Genomic DNA, 21,477 nt, shown 5'->3' with positions numbered 1-21,477 from the left:
ACCTTTCGCAGCAATGCAGGCTGCTATTCTCCCATGGAGACGATCGTAGAGATGCTGGATGTAGTCCTGTGGAACGGCTTGCCATGCCATTTCCACCTGGCGCCTCAGTTGGACCAGCGTTCGTGCTGGACGTGCAGACCGCGTGAGACGACGCTTCATCCAGTCCCAAACATGCTCAATGGGGGACAGATCCGGAGATCTTGCTGGCCAGGGTAGTTGACTTACACCTTCTAGAGCACGTTGGGTGGCACGGGATACATGCGGACGTGCATTGTCCTGTTGGAACAGCAAGTTCCCTTGCCGGTCTAGGAATGGTAGAACGATGGGTTCGATGACGGTTTGGATGTACCGTGCACTATTCAATGTCCCCTCGACGATCACCAGTGGTGTACGGCCAGTGTAGGAGATCGCTCCCCACACCATGATGCCGGGTGTTGGCCCTGTGTGCCTCGGTCGTATGCAGTCCTGATTGTGGCGCTCACCTGCACGGCGCCAAACACGCATACGACCATCATTGGCACCAAGGCAGAAGCGACTCTCATCGCTGAAGACGACACGTCTCCATTCGTCCCTCCATTCACGCCTGTCGCGACACCACTGGAGGCGGGCTGCACGATGTTGGGGCGTGAGCGGAAGACGGCCTAACGGTGTGCGGGACCGCAGCCCAGCTTCATGGAGACGGTTGCGAATGGTCCTCGCCGATACCCCAGGAGCAACAGTGTCCCTAATTTGCTGGGAAGTGGCGGTGCGGTCCCCTACGGCACTGCGTAGGATCCTACGGTCTTGGCGTGCATCCGTGCGTCGCTGCGGTCCGGTCCCAGGTCGACGGGCACGTGCACCTTCCGCCGACCACTGGCGACAACATCGATGTACTGTGGAGACCTCACGCCCCACGTGTTGAGCAATTCGGCGGTACGTCCACCCGGCCTCCCGCATGCCCACTATACGCCCTCGCTCAAAGTCCGTCAACTGCACATACGGTTCACGTCCACGCTGTCGCGGCATGCTACCAGTGTTAAAGACTGCGATGGAGCTCCGTATGCCACGGCAAACTGGCTGACACTGAAGGCGGCGGTGCACAAATGCTGCGCAGCTAGCGCCATTCGACGGCCAACACCGCGGTTCCTGATGTGTCCGCTGTGCCGTGCGTGTGATCATTGCTTGTACAGCCCTCTCGCAGTGTTCGGAGCAAGTATGGTGGGTCTGACACACCGGTGTCAATGCGTTCTTTTTTTCCATTTCCAGGAGTGTATAAAGCCCTTTCATTCTTGCGTTACATTCCTCTGGAAGTTTCCTTTCTCTGTTTATCATTAATTGCCAACATTTTTGTGTAATACGAAATTCTGTCTTTTTCACTTACCCGATGGTGAGCCGGTCTGAAATAGAATTTGGTATTCTGCGGAAAGTACTTCACTTTGAAATTATAAGGTAACACATTATCTCCTATCTGTGTTCATGAAAGGAATATGAGGCTCTTATTGACTATCAGACCAAGGACCACTGACTAGAAGTTTGCGTTCCATCCAACAGGCGTAATTATTCGTTGCTTTCTTTGGGAAGAGGACGTATCGCTTATAGTCTTTCTAGGTGTTTTTATACTAAATAAGACATCAATGTTGCATCCTGGGTGCATTCATATTGCCTTGAAATTTTCTTGCAGAGAATGTGAAATTAATAAACAGATTTTGGTCAGAACACCAAGAGCTAATAGTGTATCAGCACTGCAGTTTCCAATTTGTTATTGAGGTAATGTTAAAATTACCAACAAAGAAAGGTATATCTGTAGAGGAAACCTTAATGGTGACAATGATTGCTTCCTCTCAGGATCTCCTTGTCATTTAAAACGGATTATGAGTAGACATCGACTTTTATAGAGAATAGCGATGATACACTGATGAATTACGCAAGCTCATTATGCTTAGTCAATAAAGTAAGTCTGCGAAACCAGCACCACAAATACGATGCCATGCTTTCCCTTCGCGTTTCTAAAGATGGTGTACCCTGCAATATTCTCCGTTTTTCTCATACATGTTTATACAGTTTCGTGCAAATCTCGAGCTTTCTAATTTTTCTATAAATGACGGTGTTTTCCTACGGTAAAAATGACAGTCCCTGCGCACTTGCGGCATGCGGTTATTACGAATTTGCTTTAATGTCGTAGCAAAAATCTATCAAACTATTATATCAAATCTTGTTCAGCTCCACTTCTAGAAATTCTGTGGTGAGAATTTTGATAATTAGCATAAAACACGTATTCGTTTTACTTACCTGTTAAGCAACAATCATCAGATTGAGAATGCTATGCTCATTCAAAAAATATGTCATCAGACACTACATCTACGTCTGCGTTCATACTCGGCAAGTCACCATATTGTGTTTGGAGGATGGTACATGTGCCACCACTAGTCATTTCCTTTGCTATTACACTCTGAGACACAGCGAGAAAGAAAGAACTGCCTAAACGAACTCCTAGTTTCTCTTATCTTGCCTATGCAACTTCTAGGTAGTGTACGCGAAAATAATGTCGTCTTCACTACTGGGACTTCAATTTGAGTTCACGAAGGATCTCAACAATACTCGCGTGTTGATCGAATCTACAGGTTAAAAATCTAGCAGCACGCTTCTGAAGTGCTTCGGATCGTATTTATTGGTAACACAAATACTTCGAACGACTTGTTATATCTTTTATAATATAGAATTTTTCCAAAAAATTAGTACACAAAGTGACACTATTGGACTGCGTTTTACGTAAGCTTAAAAAAGTATAATAATAAGTCAGGCAAACTGCATATGTCAAATCATTTAAAGCGCTTAAGTGACTAACCGCATGCAAAATATTCGTATGCAAGTCTAAAGCAGTTCGCTTGGAAGAAAGGTTCTGCTCTTTTTTTTTTTCTTTTTTTACAATATTCATGGTAACAAGAGGATCACATATGACGCAACACTTGTAATATACATAAGTAAAAATTGCACAAAATAGAAGTCTCTTGTTTTAGTGTGAACGAGCATCAGTGTCTTAATATCATAATGGATCAATCAAAATGTAAGGCTTAGTACCGGTAATTACGCATAGGGAGACTACTCGCTACAATATATCTACTTGCACTTCTCGCCGTTCTCAAAGAAAGTCGAGTTCATATACTCACATAGAACTACGTCCGCATTAACTTCTTATTAACGCTGGTCTGCAGCTCTAAACGAAAGGGGGTCAGGACCTATAATCCAAATCAAGCCGAAGCCCCTTTACGGCTTAGGCCACTAGCAGTTCTTCTCCTGTCGCGTTCACTTATTGTTGACATGTGTACGGCTGCAGCGTCATAGTGGGTCGTCTTCGGTACTGTCCAAGAAAGACGTGAGCTGCACAACGACACAAAACACTGATAACCACATGGAGATGTTTTCATGAGCTGTAAAGCTGCTAGATGATGGTTTTCAGACGAAGTGAAAAGTCCAAATTTCTTAGCCAATTTTGCTGATGTGGAAGACACATTAAAAGTAACAATGTGCGACACTCCATTATACTGTACAAAGTAAAAGACACCTCCGATGGGAAAGATACTATTTGATTTTGTGATATCACGAGACGTGAGGAAACTGATGGGCCAAGCAGGTTACTATATGGAAATGAATATAATGTGCAAGGATGAGAAATCATATATTCTGGGACAGACAAGGATGGAGACGGGTAATGCTCGTAAGGAGGAAAGGACGGGAGAGGATAACTGCAAGAAGTATGGAGAGAAGGGTTCGATCTGATAGGAGAATATATGTTGGGGAAGATTTCATTATGTGGGGATTGGGGTCTGAAGTTGCTCTGGGATAGGATATAGTGTTAGGTTGAAGAAAAGTTGGTCGAGATTCGAAAAGCATGTAAGAACTGGAACTAGAGGGGGAACGATGAGTGGTTGTACCATAGCATGCGGAATGTGCAGAGTACTCCGAAGTGTAAAAATCTAGATAACAGCAGAGGTATGCACTCTACAGTTGTGGGCGTTCTTTTCCTTATTAAGTGATGTTTCTATGTAAGTTGGTGATCGAAATTTTTCCAAGTTAATTAATTCGACACGACTATTGAAAATGGCTAAGTAGAAGTCGCAGATTTTTAAATTCTTGTGGTTCTTCTCATACTCTACATCTACATACGTATTCCGCAAGCCATCTTACGGTGCACGGCGGAGGATACCCTGTACCACTACAAGTCATTCCTTTTCTTATTCCAGTCGTAATTAGAGAGAGGGGAAAAGACTATCCAAATGCCTGTGCGCGAGCCCCAATTTCTCTTAGCTTCGTGGTCCTTACGGGAAATATGCGGTGGTGGCAGTAAATCCGATCTGCATGCCGAAATTTTCTCAACAGTGTTCCTCGGAAAGGACTTAGCCCTTTCTCCTAGAACAGCCATTTGAATTTCCACAGCATCTCCATGATACTTCCACGTTGTTCGAGCCTACCGTTAACAAATCCAACAGCACTCCACTGAATTAGTACCTAGGTACTGTAAAGATTAATCTTCAGAAGCCATTGCTTGTAGCAGTACGTGAACTGATTGACCTGGAGCTGAATTTGGAAAAGTTAGTCTGATTTATGTAGAGAAGGGTAGAGGATTAAGGTGTGTCATTGTTGTTTAGGCGTACTATCAGTGTAGGAGTCGAGAGTTGAAAATATCTTCATTAGGACAGATGATATAGGCTAGGAATTGGTGTTTTGAATGGTGAAGAGGAATGGAAGATTGAACAGGAAAGATACAGTATGCTAGACACATTTAAATGGCACTATTCAGTCTTGGAGTTACGAAGACCAGGATTCAATACTCGCTCACAGGGATTGTCGAGGTCAAGAGACACAAAATTGGTAGACTTTTGGTTGCTGAGGTTTTTTGTATAGGAGATGGTCGAGGTGCAAGAGTTGATCATTGGAAGGAAAGTTGGGATAGAGCCTCTACTGGTTTCAGGAAAGTTTATGTGCACTAATATCTTCAGGGAGCGTGGATTCGATGACCATGCTTTACAGTGTGGTAAAGATGGTGGGACGGTAGGGAAAGGGTGAAGGTTTGCTTGTTTTAAGAGAAATGATGATACCTTTGGACTTCCAGTCAGGATCGTACGAGGCCGATCGGACGTGCCCTTCCCAAAGAAAGTTCTAGCCATTTGCCTGAACTGATTTAGGGAAAACACAGAAAACCCTAACCTGGTTGGCTGGACGAGGATTTGAACCATCGTCCAAAGGAATGCGAGTCCAGTGTGCTAACCACTGCGCCATCTAGTTCGATTGTGGAAGACGAATGTACATTTGATGTCAGACAACGTAGGCTTCAACACTGGAGAAGCAGTACAGGCGATTACAGTACTTGGCGACGATGCGGACAACAAAACTGAAATATTTTAGCTACAGTAGTCACGAACGGTTTCAAGAAATATCGGTGGCAGAATGCGTGCAGTAAGCATTAGGGTTGCAATTCACGAACGTCGGCTTCCCTTAATCCGTCTCAGTTCATTCGCTGAGTCATGATTTGGTCATTTTTCCTTTATCACAAAATACGCTGTGAAACAAAAAGGACTTTACAACTTTGGAGTGATACAAAAATTTATTGAGATAACTTACAGAATCAATAGGTGCGTCATTCTGTAGCAAACAACCTCCAGTTTCAATCACGTAGTGCATCATTATCCCATTCCGCCACCAGGAGCTCTAGCGTAGTGCGCAATTAAAATGGCTTGTTTGACTGCAGGAAGCGTGCTCGCTGTGTTTAGGTTTCATAAAACAAACTCTGCAAATACTGTTCGCGCAAAATATCACACCGAATACGCTGAAGAACCTCCAAGTAGGCTACAGTTTAGTCTTGGTACAAGAAATTTGTTCAAACGCGTTGATCCCTGCGAGATGATAAATCAGCAGCTCGCCTGCATGAGCTCGTGGTCGTGCGATAGCGTTCTCGCTTCCCACGCCCGGGTTCCCGGGTTCAATTCCCGGCGGGGTCAGGGATTTTCTTTGCCTCGTGATGACTGGGTGTTAGTTAGGTTAAAGTAGTTCTAAGTTCTAGGGGACTGATGACCATAGATGTTAAGTCCCATAGTGCTCAGAACCATCGCCTGCATGTTGATGATTCTGGTGTTGTGTATATGGATATGTACGAAAACTTTTTAATTCCATAGATCGATGAAGATTGCCGAGAAGAGATGGTTTAATACCAGCAAGACGGTGCACCATCTCATTTCCTCACGGAAGTTCGGCCGGCCGGAGTGGCAGAGCGGTTCTAGGCGCTACAGTCTGGAACCGCGCGCCCGCTACGGTCGCAGGTTCGAATCCTGCCTCGGGCATGGATGTGTGTGATATCCTTAGGTTAGATAGGTTTAAGTAGTTCTAAGTTCTAGAGGACTGATGACCTCAGCAGTTAAGTCCCATAGTGCTCAGAGCCATTTGAATCAATTTTGAACCTCTCGGAAGTTCGAAGTTTCCTCGAAAATCGCTCGCCATTGTCGGTAGATTGGCCGTGAATGGGCAACTGCATGGCCACCTCGCTCCCCAGACTTGACGCCACTGGATTTCTTTCTCTGAGGTTCCATTAAAGACCGTTTTTATGTTCCTCCTCTATCAAACAGTTTGGTCGATGTGAAAAATCGAATCTACGCTGCCATTGCACAAGTTACGCCCAATTTGCTGCATCGACTGTGGGAAGAAATTGATTACCGGTGGGATGCTTGCCCCACCACAAATTGTAGTCACATCGAACCAAAATGACACGTGACACTTTTATGTGAAATTTGAGATCATTTGCTACAAAATGGCACATCTACCGATTCTGTAAATTATCTCACTAATTTTTCTGTATCATTCCAAAGTTGTAAAGTCCTTTTTTACTCACATGTACAGGATGGCGAGGGAGTGAAAATGAGGCACTATGTTAGTGCTCTTCAGAAAAACAGAAATGTAAAAAATTCCAAAGTGAATCTTTTACGTTGCATTAGAGTGCACGTTCTTTTGAAATGTTCTGACGGACTTAAACTGTGTGCCGGAGGAAGCCGCGGTTTCTAAGTACAATATTCTAAACAAGTGTAAATTTCTATTTATGACAATATTTTTCAACATTCATCTAACTGCTGAGATCCTGCCGTCAAGAATACCATACAAATCAGAAATGGTAGCAGTGACGTATGTTGTAACTAGCAGAACATGGAACCAGGCATTCAGTACTGGGAGAACACAAAGAAATATGTCGAGTCTACATTCCACTCGCGCCATTGACAGAAATAACATTCAGCGCACATACAGAGAATACTTTCGACCTTTCTGTGAAACGTGAAAATCATCGGCATGCATGTTGAACACTGTGAGCTTCTAAAGAACTAAGTTCTAAAGACGACTTGTTTCACTTTATGCAGAATATCTGTGAAAACTTTTTTGCTGGATCAGGTTTCGAATCTCAGTCCTTACCTTACGCTCGTGGTGCTCTGCCGAATAACGCTACCGAGAAAGCTTCAGATTGTCATGGGCTTCATCTAGTTCCTCATAAACTCTGCTGACGTCGATATTAATTTTTAATCTCGATGCTTGATGGGAAACGGACAATAATTATTTATCGCTTTTGGTCAGATTTGTGATGGAAAAAAAATACACTCCTGGAAATTGAAATAAGAACACCGTGAATTCATTGTCCCAGGAAGGGGAAACTTTATTGACACATTCCTGGGGTCAGATACATCACATGATCACACTGACAGAACCACAGGCACATAGACACAGGCAACAGAGCATGCACAATGTTGGCACTAGTACAGTGTATATCCACCTTTCGCAGCAATGCAGGCTGCTATTCTCCCATGGAGACGATCGTAGAGATGCTGGATGTAGTCCTGTGGAACGGCTTGCCATGCCATTTCCACCTGGCGCTTCAGTTGGACCAGCGTTCGTGCTGGACGTGCAGACCGCGTGAGACGACGCTTCATCCAGTCCCAAACATGCTCAATGGGGGACAGATCCGGAGATCTTGCTGGCCAGGGTAGTTGACTTACACCTTCTAGAGCACGTTGGGTGGCACGGGATACATGCGGACGTGCATTGTCCTGTTGGAACAGCAAGTTCCCTTGCCGGTCTAGGAATGGTAGAACGATGGGTTCGATGACGGTTTGGATGTACCGTGCACTATTCAGTGTCCCCTCGACGATCACCAGTGGTGTACGGCCAGTGTAGGAGATCGCTCCCCACACCATGATGCCGGGTGTTGGCCCTGTGTGCCTCGGTCGTATGCAGTCCTGATTGTGGCGCTCACCTGCACGGCGCCAAACACGCATACGACCATCATTGGCACCAAGGCAGAAGCGACTCTCATCGCTGAAGACGACACGTCTCCATTCGTCCCTCCATTCACGCCTGTCGCGACACCACTGGAGGCGGGCTGCACGATGTTGGGGCGTGAGCGGAAGACGGCCTAACGGTGTGCGGGACCGTAGCCCAGCTTCATGGAGACGGTTGCGAATGGTCCGATACCCCAGGAGCAACAGTGTCCCTAATTTGCTGGGAAGTGGCGGTGCGGTCCCCTACGGCATTGCGTAGGATCCTACGGTCTTGGCGTGCATCCGTGCGCCGCTGCGGTCCGGTCCCAGGTCGACGGGCACGTGAACCTTCCGCCGACCACTGGCGACAACATCGATGTACTGTGGAGACCTCACGCCCCACGTGTTGAGCAATTCGGCGGTACGTCCACCCGGCCTCCTGCATGCCTACTATACGCCCTCGCTCAAAGTCCGTCAACTGCACATACGGTTCACGTCCACGCTGTCGCGGCATGCTACCAGTGTTAAAGACTGCGATGGAGCTCCGTATGCCACGGCAAACTGGCTGACACTGACGGCGGCGGTGCACAAATGCTGCGCAGCTAGCGCCATTCAACGGCCAACACCGCGGTTCCTGGTGTGTCCGCTGTGCCGTGCGTGTGATCATTGCTTGTACAGCCCTCTCGCAGTGTCCGGAGCAAGTATGGTGGGTCTGACACACCGGTGTCAGTGTGTTCTTTTTTCCATTTCCAGGAGTGTACAAACACATGTAGTATGATAAACGGCGTAAGATAACATTACAACATTATACCAGACAGTGCTCCTATACGTTCATAGGTACTGAGGAATCTCTCTGCTGTAAGCAGTGTGTAGTGCGCCTTCTCAATTTTGGGTGTGCATATTATTTGCTGCATAAAGTATGTTAAGTGAAACTGCCTCTTGCCGCATTCATAAATATGCCTCATAAAATAAATAAAAGAAGAGAACCTTTCTGTACTTTTTTCTTTCATCGATGGACTGAAGTATTTCTTCTGTTACCCATGATTTCTTCGCAGTTACCTACCTTGTGCCTACAGTTTTCTTCCTACCTTCTGTGATTTCGCTTTTTAGAGTGGTCCATTTGTCCTCAACTCTTCAGTCTGGAACCACGCGACCGCTACGGTCGCAGGTTCGAATCCTGCCTCGGGCATGGATGTGTGTGATGTCCTTAGGTTTGTTAGGTTTAAGTAGTTCTAAGTTCTAGGGGACTGATGACCTCAGATGTTAATCCCATAGTGCTCAGAGCCATTTGAACGACTTTTTTTTTTTTGTCTTCAGCTGAACTGGATATTGAGTTATTGCTTATCACAGTATCTATGCTTTAGACAACATAAAGCGTATCTTTTCATTCTTTAGTGCTTCCTTGTGCATTAAACTTCAGTCTAATCTTCGCCACCACTAAATTGTGATCTGTGTACTCCTGTGTACTCCTTACAATCCAGTAATTGATTTCGGAACCTCTACCTGACCATGATGTAATCTAACTGAAATCCTGTGCAGGAGATTCGCTGTTATTAGCTGGAAGTTATTTCATAGCTCAATTAGGTCTTTCATCCCTCTCATTCCTTGTCTCAAGCCCATATTCTCCCAACTCTTTCCTCTACTCCTTCCCCTACAAACGCAATCCAAATAACTATTACATTTTCATCTCCCTTTACCTACTGAATTACCTGTTCAATATCCTCATATACTTTCTCTGTTTCTTCATCGTCAGCTTTCGACGTAGGCATGTATATCGGAACTATCGTTGTTAGTGTTGGTTTCTTGCCGACTGTAATAAGAACTACCGTATCATTGAACTGTTCACTGTAACACACTCTCTGCTCTACCTTCCTATTCTTAACGAACCCTACTCCCGTTATACTATTTTCTGCTACTGTTGATATTGCTCGTCTGACCAGAAATCCTTGTCTTCTGTCCATTTCACCTTTAATTATGCTTCAGTTATCAACTATCAGCCTGCTCATTCAGAGTATGTTACCTGTCTTCTCCGATAACCTTCTCAAATTTGATGATTATTTAGTTTTTAATGTGTCTATCACCCTCAGTTAGGTTTTTAACATCAGTTTTTTCTGTATGTGCTCTTCCATGTTTTGCTATGTTAAATTAAACAAGTAAATATGCACCCCGTAGTGGTGAAAATGGTTCATATGGCTCTAAGCACTATGGGACTTAACATCTGAGGCCATCAGTCCCATAGACTTAGAACTACTTAAACCTAACTAACCTAAGCACATCACACACAGCCATGCCCGAGGCAGGATTCGAACCTGCGACCGTAGCAGCAGCGCGGTTCCGAACTGATGCGCCTACAAACGCTCAGCCACAGCGGCCGGCCGTAGCGGTGAAAGTTTACTTCTTTGTTAGAAACTAATACCACAAAATGCTCGCAGTTTTAATCCCACAGTAGCCTGTTACGTACATCTGACTAGTTACTCATTCTAAAGAGGTTTTAAGGCTTACTCTCCATCAATACTTATACGCAGTACATACTGTACGTAGTTAGAGCAGCGTACGAATACTGCTGAATATCTGAATATGATAATATTAATCGAAACCGATTATCCTCGTTTAAATTTGTAATCAAGACAAATAACTTTCATATTTCTTCTTCTTTTGGCCTTATCCAGAGTCTACACGGGATCGACATATTGTTTGGATTCGGCACTGCTATTAGTAGAAGGTGACCGTATGCCCCTCCTGTCTCTTGCTGTCACCCATCCCCTCCACGCTCCTTCAGGAGAGAATTGGTGCAGTCCGTCTGTCTAGTGTTAGCCAATGTGAAAGAGTGAGAACCTTTTTCGAAATGTTTGCGAATCGTGTAACTGAAGCGGGACGAGGGTACCAGCTCGGTATCCACCTGATCGGATGTGGGAAACCGCTTAAAAATCGTATACAGGCTGGCAGGCACGCCGGGCGGATTCGATCCAGGACCGTCGGGCCCCACTCAACCCTGGAAGCGGCGTGCTAAAGCCCACACTTTTTCTGGAGGGTCATATGATTTTTTTTTTATTCATCAGTCTTCTGACTAGTTTGATGCTAACCGCAAAGAAATACTCTCCTGTGCCAACCTCTTAATCTCAGAGTGGCACTTGCAACATTCGTCCTCAGTTATTTGCTGGATGTATTCCAATCTCTGTCTTCCTCTACAGTTTTTGCCCTCTGTAGCTCCCATTAGTACCATGGAAGTCATTCGCTCATATCTTGACAGATGTCCTATCATCCCGTCCCTTCTCCTTGTCAGTGTCTTCCACATATTTCTCTCCTTTCCGATTCTGCACAGAACCTTCTCATTCCTTACCTTATCAGTCCACGTAATTTTCAACATTCGTCTATAGCACCACATCTCAAATGTTTCTATTCTCTCCTGTTCCAGTTTTCCCACAGTCCATGTTTCACTACCATACAATGCTGTGCTCCAATCCTGGTGTTAATTTTCTCGCTGTTCTCATTTCTGTTACTTTCGTCTTTCTTCGATTTACTCACAACGCATATTTTGTACTGTTCATTCCCATGATCACGTAATTCTTCTTCACTTCCACCCAGGATAGCAGTGTCCTCTCACCTTGAATTTTAATTCCACTCCTGAACCTTTCTATTATTTCCATCATTGCTTCTTCTATGTAGAGATTGAACAGTATGGGCGAACGACTACACCCCTGTGTTACGCACATTTTAATTCGAGAACTTCGTTCTTGGTGTGTCCACTCTTATTTTTACTTCTCGGCTCTTGTACATATCGTATATTGCCGGTCTCTCCTTATAGATTACCCCTGTTTTCCTCAGAATTTCGAACATCTTGCGCCATTTTACATTGTCGAACGCTTTTTCGAGATCGACAAATCCAACGAACTTGATTTTTCTTTAGTCTTGCTTCCATTATCAATGACAACGTCAGAATTGCCTCTCTCGTGCCTTTACCTTTCCTAAAACAGAACTGATCGTCATCTAACACATTCTCAATTTTCCTTTCTTCATAACTCTTATAAAATTAGATATATTTGTTAAATGTTACATACACTGTTTTATTTCTAATTAGCTGAGTACACGGCGTGCCTGGTATTTAGTATTCAATTCTATTAGTCCATCTCTTCCTGCCTTTTCTCTGTCCATCTCCTCTTCAAGTCACAGGGCTCTCTTTTGAACTATGTGTCATACAATAATTTTGTAAGTACTTGCAGCAGCTTAGGTGGATACTGTCTGCGAAATGTCTTGCAAGTAGAGTTAGTAGCACAGAAGCCATAAATGTAAACGTCATGACTTCATGGCTCAGGTGACAGTTTTGCTGGATGAACAGCGAAAATGTAGGAAAAGAAGGCCGTTTTTCCTTTCGTCATTTTGTAGGAGTTGTCAGCGAAAAAACGTTTCGTGAATGTCTGAAATTATGTGGAAGTTTTTTGCAAGGCATAAGCTTTGTCGTTCTCAAATACTGGACGTGCAAAAAGTAGCTGTACATTAGGCAAAGTGTACATAATGCAGCAAGTAGTGGGAAAGTATGGAATAAACACAACGAAGATTTTTAAGCACTACAGTCGTCACTATGAATATTATCACATAAGCACATATCAACAAAGAAAAGCATTTTCGTAAATACGTATGATAAAGTTTATATACGAAAGAGTAAATAGGTTTTTCAAAGAGTACATACTTTTATCTAATTCGCGTAATATTCGTCAAATCAATAAGTATCTGTCTACACACTTTCTTAAGTAGCCTATGTTCTTCCTCGTGACTCAAGCTATCTTCTTACCAAATTTAATCGAAATCGGTTCAGCGGGTTCGTAATAATAGATTGAAATGTCTGTGTGTGATACTACAGTTTTTCACGCATCTCAGTGTTTATGATGTCACATATCCTGAGCTATGTATCATACATACGTATAGGTTCGCAAGTATGTTCAGTGATATATATAAGCACTATCTGCAATATAAGTCATACCTAATGTGAAAATGAAGAGGTAAATTTTTCCTTTTGATTGGGGGCGGGGTGGGGGGGGGGGGGGGTGGGGGCGAATCTGAAAAAGTTTATGTGCAAACTTTGTTGCGAGTCACTAAGTGCATTCGTTCTCAAATTCTGGCTGAATAAAATCTGGGTATTCACTTCTTTTTAACTCCCACACTCACCAATTTGATAGGTTGGTCGTCCTTACTCCCACAGCGATTTTTTCCAGACAGTAGGCGATAACTGCACCAGTTTTGTCGAAAGCGGTCCATTGGTTTCAGAGTAGATGCGAAACGTACATAAATTTTTGTAATATGTTTGAATATCTTTTCCCTGTAACGCGATTTTGACTAAATATAGGCTACACGTTACCCCCACGCTAAACTAACCACTGAAAACCCGATTAAAATCCCCCAAATAGTTTCGCAGATAGACAAACAGACGGGAAAGTCTTTGCAGCCGGCCGGAATGGCCGTGCGGCTCTAGGCGCTACAGTCTGGAGTCGAGGGACCGCTACGGTCGCAGGTACGAATCCTGCCTCGGGCATGGATGTGTGTGATGTCCTTGGGTTAGTTAGGTTTAATTAGTTCTAAGTTCTAGGCGACTGATGACCTCAGAAATTAAGTCGCATAGTGCTCAGAGCCATTTGAACCAAAGTCTTGGTAAAACTTAAAATCACGGTTTTATGCTCAAGTTACCTGCGAAAACCCCGTTAATGTTTGTCTATCAGTTTTGAAGATAATCGTGTTTAGAGACGAACTGAAAAACACGATAGTTTTACAGATTTATTATTAGTGTAGAAGATATACTGAAGTGCCAAAGAAACTTGTATAGGCATGCGTATTCAAATACAGAAATATATAAACAGACAGAATACGGTACTGCTGTCGGCAACGACTATATAAGACAACAAGTGTCTGGCGCAGTTGTTAGGTCGGTTACTGCTGCTACAATGGCGGGTTATCAAGATGAACGTGGTGTTACAGTCGGCGCACGAACGATAGGAGACAGCATCTCCGTGATAGTGATGAAGTGGGGGTTTTCCTTACGACCACTTCACGAGTGTACCGTAAGCATCAGGAATCCGGTAAAACAACAAATCTCCGACATCGCTGGGGCCGGAAAAAGAACTTGCAAGAACGGGACCAACGACAATTGAAGAGTATCGTTCAACGTAACAGAAGTGCAACCCTTTCGCAAAATGCTGCAGATTTCAGTGCTGGGCCGTAAACCATTCAACGAAATATCACTGATGTGGCCTCTCGGAGCCGAAGGCCCACTCGTGATGACTGCACGACACAAAACTTTACGCCTCGGCTCTGCCCGTCAACACCGACGTTGGACTGTTGATTACTGGAAACATGTTGCCTGGTCGGTCGAGTCTCCTTTCAAATTGTATCAAGTAGATAGACGTGTATGGGTATGGAGACAACCTCATGAACCCATGGATCCTGCATGTCAGCGGGGAACAGTTCAAGCTGGTGGAGGCTCTGTAATGGTGTGAAGCGTGTGCAGTGAGACGGGACTCCTGATACGCCGAGATACGACTCTGACCGATTACACGTACGTAAGCACACTGAAGTCTGATCACCTGCATCCATTCATATCCGTTGTGCATTTCGACGCACTTGGCCAATTCCAGCTGGACAATGCGACACCATACACGTCAATAATTCCTGCAGAGTGGCTCCAGGAACACTCTTCTGGGTTTAAACACTTTCGCTGGCCACCAAACTCTTCAGGCACAAACATTATGGAGAATATCTGGAAAGCCTTCCAACGTGCTGTTCAGAAAAGATCTCCACCCCCTCGTATTCTTACGGATTTACGGACAGCCTATAGGACTGATGGTGTCCGTTCCCTCCAGCACTACTTCAGACATTAGTCGAGTCCATGCCACGTCGTGTTGCGGCATTTCTGAGTGCTCGTGGGGGCCCTACACAATAATCAGCAGAAAAACCAATTTCTTTGACTCAGTATATATGGCTTGTTTTGGTATCTAGATAACAGATTAAGCGGAAAAATCAAATCAGTAAGTAACTTGGACAAAATTGCGGAAATGTCGCACACGTTTTATTTCGCTTTGTATCGTAACAGTCTCGTCTTTCGAGGTAATACGGGCGGGTTAAGCCCTAGCTGAATATCATATTACGTTTTTTTGCTAACATCTTCTCATAATCTGTTGGATGCAGTAATTGCAACCTCGAGACTACGAGATAGAAACAAACTGCAAAGATGGCAGTTTTTACGGTTGACAGTGCAGTTGTGTCGGCACTGAGAGTACGGGTGTTGTTGCAGAGGAGCAGCTGCCACTCTTTCTGCGGACAGCCGACGGCGACCTGGAAAAGGCAAAGGAGGGCGTCGACCTGTACTACACGGTGCGCACCCACGCCCCAGAGGCGTTCTCCAACAGGGACCCCCTGATGCCCGAGTTAGACAACGTCGCTGCACTCTTGTAAGTATGTACGGCACACAAGATCCGGCTTAATCAACTGTTGCACTCAGTTACGTATAAGGTGTTCTTAATGGCGAATACGATAATAGCCTCGCTATTCTTTCTGGTAATTGCTTATTCAACTTTTCGTAAAATGTCTTCCCATCACCTTTCAGAATTTATCATGGCGTCGATCTATCCATTTTAACTCAGGTGCTGATTTCATTTTTTTTTTTCAGTTAATAAACGTAAACATGGTCCGTAGTAGGCTGTAATACGACGTTTACTTAAATCGATCAATTAGCTAAGCGTAGTTGTCAAGCACATTTGTAACATATGTATTTCGTGTTACAAATGTGCTTGATACTGTCGTTTAGTTGAAATTAACTAATAGCACGATTACATAAACGTCGCATTATACCCTACTACGGACCATGCTCACGTTTATTAAGTATCTAAAGGATGAGCACCCCACAAATACAATTTTTTTTGCCTTTCTTAGGACCACCCAATATTGTATGACACTTATGCTGCGGGTCTCGCGGACGATCGTATCTGCTTCATATACATCACGTTCTTCAAGATTTACCCTGATAGCAGCGTGGTCTCTAATGTCCGACCTGATTAAAAAGATTATCATCCCACCAGAGGGTAAATTTATGTCATTAGCCGTGTAGATGAAACAAGTAGCACTCTAAGGAACAAACTTTGTAATACAGGAAAATTAGTGAAGTATGAAGTGTCGAACCTACTGAACTTCTTACTAGTGATCTTATCCGACTACTATTTGAGTTTTAAAGAAAAACACTTCAAGCAAAATAAGCTATTACCCTAGGACTGTAGTCTGGCGGCAGCATTAGCTAATATTTCCTGGATCACTTAGAAAAATCCTCTTGTAAGGTAGTCAATGCTAACTGGTCAGGCAAGGTGTTATAAGCTCTACATAAATGGCTATTTTGTTCAATGTATCAAAAGAGGAGGCATCCACGCTTCATCAGAAATGCAATGAACTGTACAAAAGTAGAAAACGTACCACTGAATATGAAAATGAAAACAGTATAATCTTTTTGGATGTTTCAGTCTGTAATGCATTTAATGTTTTCCGGAAACCGACCACATATGACGAGATAATCGACAATACCTCACGTCCTCATGCTATGGTAAACAGGGTAATCGGCTTAGCATACATAAAGTAAATATTACTTTGGACAAACCGGCAGAAAAATACTTACACGATACGAAGAACATTGTAACACTGACAAAAGTATTCCGTTGACATTTTCTACGCGTCTAAGAGAAGAAAAGCGTATAATGCAGAAAACTGAAAACAGTGTTATTATTTTACATAAAGCATTTGGCGTTTTGTTTTTTTTTTTTTTTTTTTTTTTTTCCTTGGATGTTGCCTGTAACTGCCACTCCGAACATCTACCTCATGGAAGAGCTGGAAACCTTTTCACATTATCCCACGAAGCCAAATTCTATTCTGAACGAACAAATTGAACTGAAAAAAAAGAACAAAAGAACGTATGGAAAATTTTGGACGACACTGTCGGAAACAAGTGACTTTAAAATAACAAAAACAATGATTGACACACGGAAAATAGGTCCTCTACAAAAAGGCTCGTGGATAGTTCTCTGCTGACAGTTATGTCCAATTTCGATAAATGAGCGCCAGCTGGTTGAAACAAAGTCTATTGCATTTGGATATTAGCCACGTCTTACGCTGACGTCTGTTCATGAATATGTGATGTTTTATTTTTTGTGCTCCTTGGATGTTTGTCTATAACTTGACACTCCAAACATTTACCTCATAAAACAGTGGAAATCTTTTCACATTATGCTAAAGAGTCAAATTCTAAATTGAACGAACAAATTTAAATCTAGCTGTAAAAGAAAAGAAAAAATAATAATACTTCAGAAATTGTGGGCAACACTGACCGGAATAGGTGATTTTCAAATAACAAAAACAGTGATTGGCACTCGGAAAATATTCTCTACAAAAAGGATCGCGGATGGTTATTTGCCGACAACTATATCCAGTTTCGACAAATGAGCGCCAGGTGACGAAAGTAAGTCTACTGCATGTAGATATCAGCGATGTTTTAAGCTTGTTCATGAATCGTTGCCGTTTTATTTTTTGTCTTCCTTGGATGACCGTCTATAGTTGCCACTCCAAACATCTATATCTGCATGACTAAACATCATTTATAAATGTAGTATTTTTGGAAGTGTGATCTTTCATGTGTATATCCTGCTCTTACTGTTAACGAAAAACTGTAAGCATTGCTTGCGTTTTTACTAAAGATTTGAAACATCGCTTTCAGCTTTCTACTTTCATGTACCCATGATATAAGTACAACAGATGCTAGAGCGAAACCGGCTGCACACTAATGAATAAATTACACAGCATATTGCAGTGTTATATGATGCCATTTCTAGAAATATGTTAAAGTAGCTTAAAGTCTACTGTTCAATTTCTTAAGATATCTATGATATTTAACGTTCGCCTTTCTTACGACATCTGCGTGTACGTCACTTCTTTCAGTGCAATAATTTACCTGGTTGTAATTTCAAAATTCTCTGTCGACAGGACCACGTTTTTCGCAAGCGCTTGGCCACATCTGCACTCCTTTCTTCTTTGTCCCAGCCTCACTCAGGGTTCGAATGATGCCATCTTTCGTAACGTATCAATCACTCTTGTACATAGTCCTCCAGTAGGCAAAGCAACAGAAAATTCTTATTATGATTTCAGCACAAAAGTACCCTTACTGAGTAGGGGTCGCCATTGTTTCCGAAAACGTTTCTTCGTCGAGAAGCGTTTCTGAATAAATGATATGAAAAATGTCGTCTGTCTTCTAGAATCCAACAAACTCATATTTGCATTTGGTACGTTAGCATGTGATTCCTTATTATATTTTAGTTACCTCTTTTTCGTTCTACTGTTGAATGGCATTTCTGGAAACCTTATTATCAAGTTTGTGTTCAGCTTGAACTTCTGGACTTATTATTATCGTAGTATTTCCACACATACCTGCTACGTTATAAGTTTTTTGTTAAATTTTCTTAAACATTTTTTTGTCCTGTGTTTAATATCTTGACAACAGCCAGGTACCCAAGAGTTTTAGAATTTAGCAGAGAAGAAGTAATACAGACTCATAATTTTGAGCACATGTCAAGTCCACAATACTCAGTGCGTGCAGCCAAACGAGTTCGATGCCTCTCACTGAGGTGCTGATACATCTTGCTGTCTATATGGAGTCAGGACAGTGTATCCCACAGATAGGAGAGCGTGAATTCAGCAGCCAGTACGATGGTCCATGTGGAGTCATAGGTGTCAGACTGGGCTACAGTGCGTGGAACCTGAGGGCGTGGAAATAGCACAGGGCTTTGATCGTTGTCTTCCAGTTACTTCCAGTTGTGTGGCAATACGGATGATTCGAGTTGCCCTTTCTCAGAGAAGATAATTGTTACAAATATAGATTCGTAACAAAAACGGCCGAGATTAAGATCATAAAGACTGAAATGAACATATTCTTCAGACAGTAACAACGCACTCTTACGTTCTTGGACAGTGGTGGCTGTGAATTTGTTGTACGTAACTCGCAGAACGGCGAACGCTGCTTACTGCAAGTACAACGTCTTGTATGGTTCTGTAGGAAGTCTCACAATTCGTTAATGGCAGTGCCATATCAATCCGTCATTTCGATAGTTTATTATATACTGGTGTCCATCATTGAGGTCTACGCTCCATGGTTTGCACATTATCATGAAGAGGTAGAATGCCTCGACAAAGAGTTACAGGAAATGTTAATAACAGCAGATACCATTAGAAGATAACAATAGGGATTTTCACTTTAAAACTGGGAAAAAAGCTAAAGAGTAATTCACCATTGGAAAACATGGGTTGCGTCAGCAAATTAACAGAGTGCGTATATTTTATCAAACAACAAAGAAATCTTATAGCATGAGATGATCTTAAACTACTTTAAAATTTCACGTAGCCTTAGACGTAACGCAGAGAGAAAAGTAGAGACAATGCTTGAAAGAAACACACTCATCCGACAGCGCATAATAAAGGCAGATTATAGCAATTTGTTCAACAATGTGACATCAAATTAAGCGACAAGTTCAATGTCTTAAGAATGAAAATTAAACATAGAAGTAGGTTATTTAGCATAGGCACTTAGAGGAACATTCGAAGCTGCTGCAGGTATGAAGAACGCAAATGAACAGAAAATCTCAAACTGTTCAAAGTAAGTATTGAGGATAGATTTGCGATAAATGGTAAGGGCAACATGATATAATTTGCTCAACTAAACAGAATTACTTCCGAACAAGCCTTGAAGGCCTAACGGTACCGATAGACCGCCGTGTCATCCTCACCCCACAAGCGTCACTGGATGCGGATGTGGAGGGACATGTGGTCAGAACACCGTCTCCCGGCAGTTGCCAGTTTCGTGACAGGAGCCGCTACTTCCCAGTCAAATAGCACCTCAATTGGCCTCACAAGGGCTGAGTGCAGCCCGCTTGCCAACAGCGCTCGTCAGACCGAATGGTCACCCATCCAAGCGCTTAACGTCAGTGATCTGACGAGAACTTGTGTTACCACTGCGGTAAGGCCCTTGGCTCAGCTACATAAATCTATTCTGCCCGAGTGGATGTGAAAAGTACAATGAAAATTTGACGACAGAAACAGCTGAAAATAGCACTCGGGAAGAGATTATACAAACATTAGAATATTTCCAGAATGAGATTTTCACTCTGCAGCGGAGTGTGCGCTGATATGAAACTTCCTGGCAGATTAAAACTGTGTGCCCGACCGAGACTCGAACTCGGGACCTTTGCCTTTCGCGGGCAAGTGCTCTACCATCTGAGCTATCGAAGCACGACTCACGCCCGGTCCTCACAGCTTTACTTCTGCCAGTATCTCGTCTCCTACCTTCCAAACTTTACAGAAGCTCTCCTGCGAACCTTGCAGAACTAGCACTCCTGAAAGAAAGGATACTGCGGAGACATGGCTTAGCCACAGCCTGGGGGATGTTTCTAGAATGAGATTTTCACTCTGCAGCGGAGTGTGCGCTGATATGAAACTTCCTGGCAGATTAAAACTGTGTGCCCGACCGAGACTCGAACTCGGGACATTTGCCTTTCGCGTGCAAGTGCTCTACCATCTGAGCTACCGAAGCACGACTCACGCCCGGTCCTCACAGCTTTACTTCTGCCAGTATCTCGTCTCCTACCTTCCAAACTTTACAGAAGCTCTCCTGCGAACCTTGCAGAACTAGCACTCCTGAAAGAAAGGATACTGCGGAGACATGGCTTAGCCACAGCCTGGGGGATGTTTCCAGAATGAGATTTTCACTCTGCAGCGGAGTGTGCGCTGATATGAAACTTCCTGGCAGATTAAAACTGTGTGCCCGACCGAGACTCGAACTCGGGACATTTGCCTTTCGCGTGCAAGTGCTCTACCATCTGAGCTACCGAAGCACGACTCACGCCCTGTCCTCACAGCTTTACTTCTGCCAGTATCTCGTCTCCTACCTTCCAAACTTTACAGAAGCTCTCCTGCGAACCTTGCAGAACTAGCACTCCTGAAAGAAAGGATACTGCGGAGACATGGCTTAGCCACAGCCTGGGGGATGTTTCCAGAATGAGATTTTCACTCTGCAGCGGAGTGTGCGCTGATATGAAACTTCCTGGCAGATTCATAACTTCATAATGGTCATAATATGAGATGTAAATACAACATGGCCAATAGCTGGACAGCCTTCGACACAGAGAGACAGTAACATTCA

The 21,477-nt window shown here is 43.5% G+C and overlaps 1 protein-coding gene across 1 annotated transcript in view; it reads left to right on the top strand.

The window, feature by feature from the left end:
* Positions 1 to 21,477, top strand: part of LOC126262312 (alpha-tocopherol transfer protein-like) — a 116,146-nt gene that overhangs the window by 11,148 nt on the left and 83,521 nt on the right. Inside the window, exon 3 of the mRNA XM_049958863.1 lies at positions 15,547 to 15,703. Coding sequence (XP_049814820.1) covers positions 15,547 to 15,703 — 157 coding nt within the window. The remainder of the gene's footprint in view (positions 1 to 15,546; positions 15,704 to 21,477) is intronic.

This window comes from Schistocerca nitens, chromosome 6, assembly GCF_023898315.1.
Source record: "Schistocerca nitens isolate TAMUIC-IGC-003100 chromosome 6, iqSchNite1.1, whole genome shotgun sequence".
NCBI classification, from domain to species: Eukaryota; Metazoa; Arthropoda; class Insecta; order Orthoptera; family Acrididae; genus Schistocerca; species Schistocerca nitens.
The sequence above is the reverse complement of the archived record's forward strand: the minus strand, read 5'-3'. Positions and strand labels throughout refer to the sequence as shown.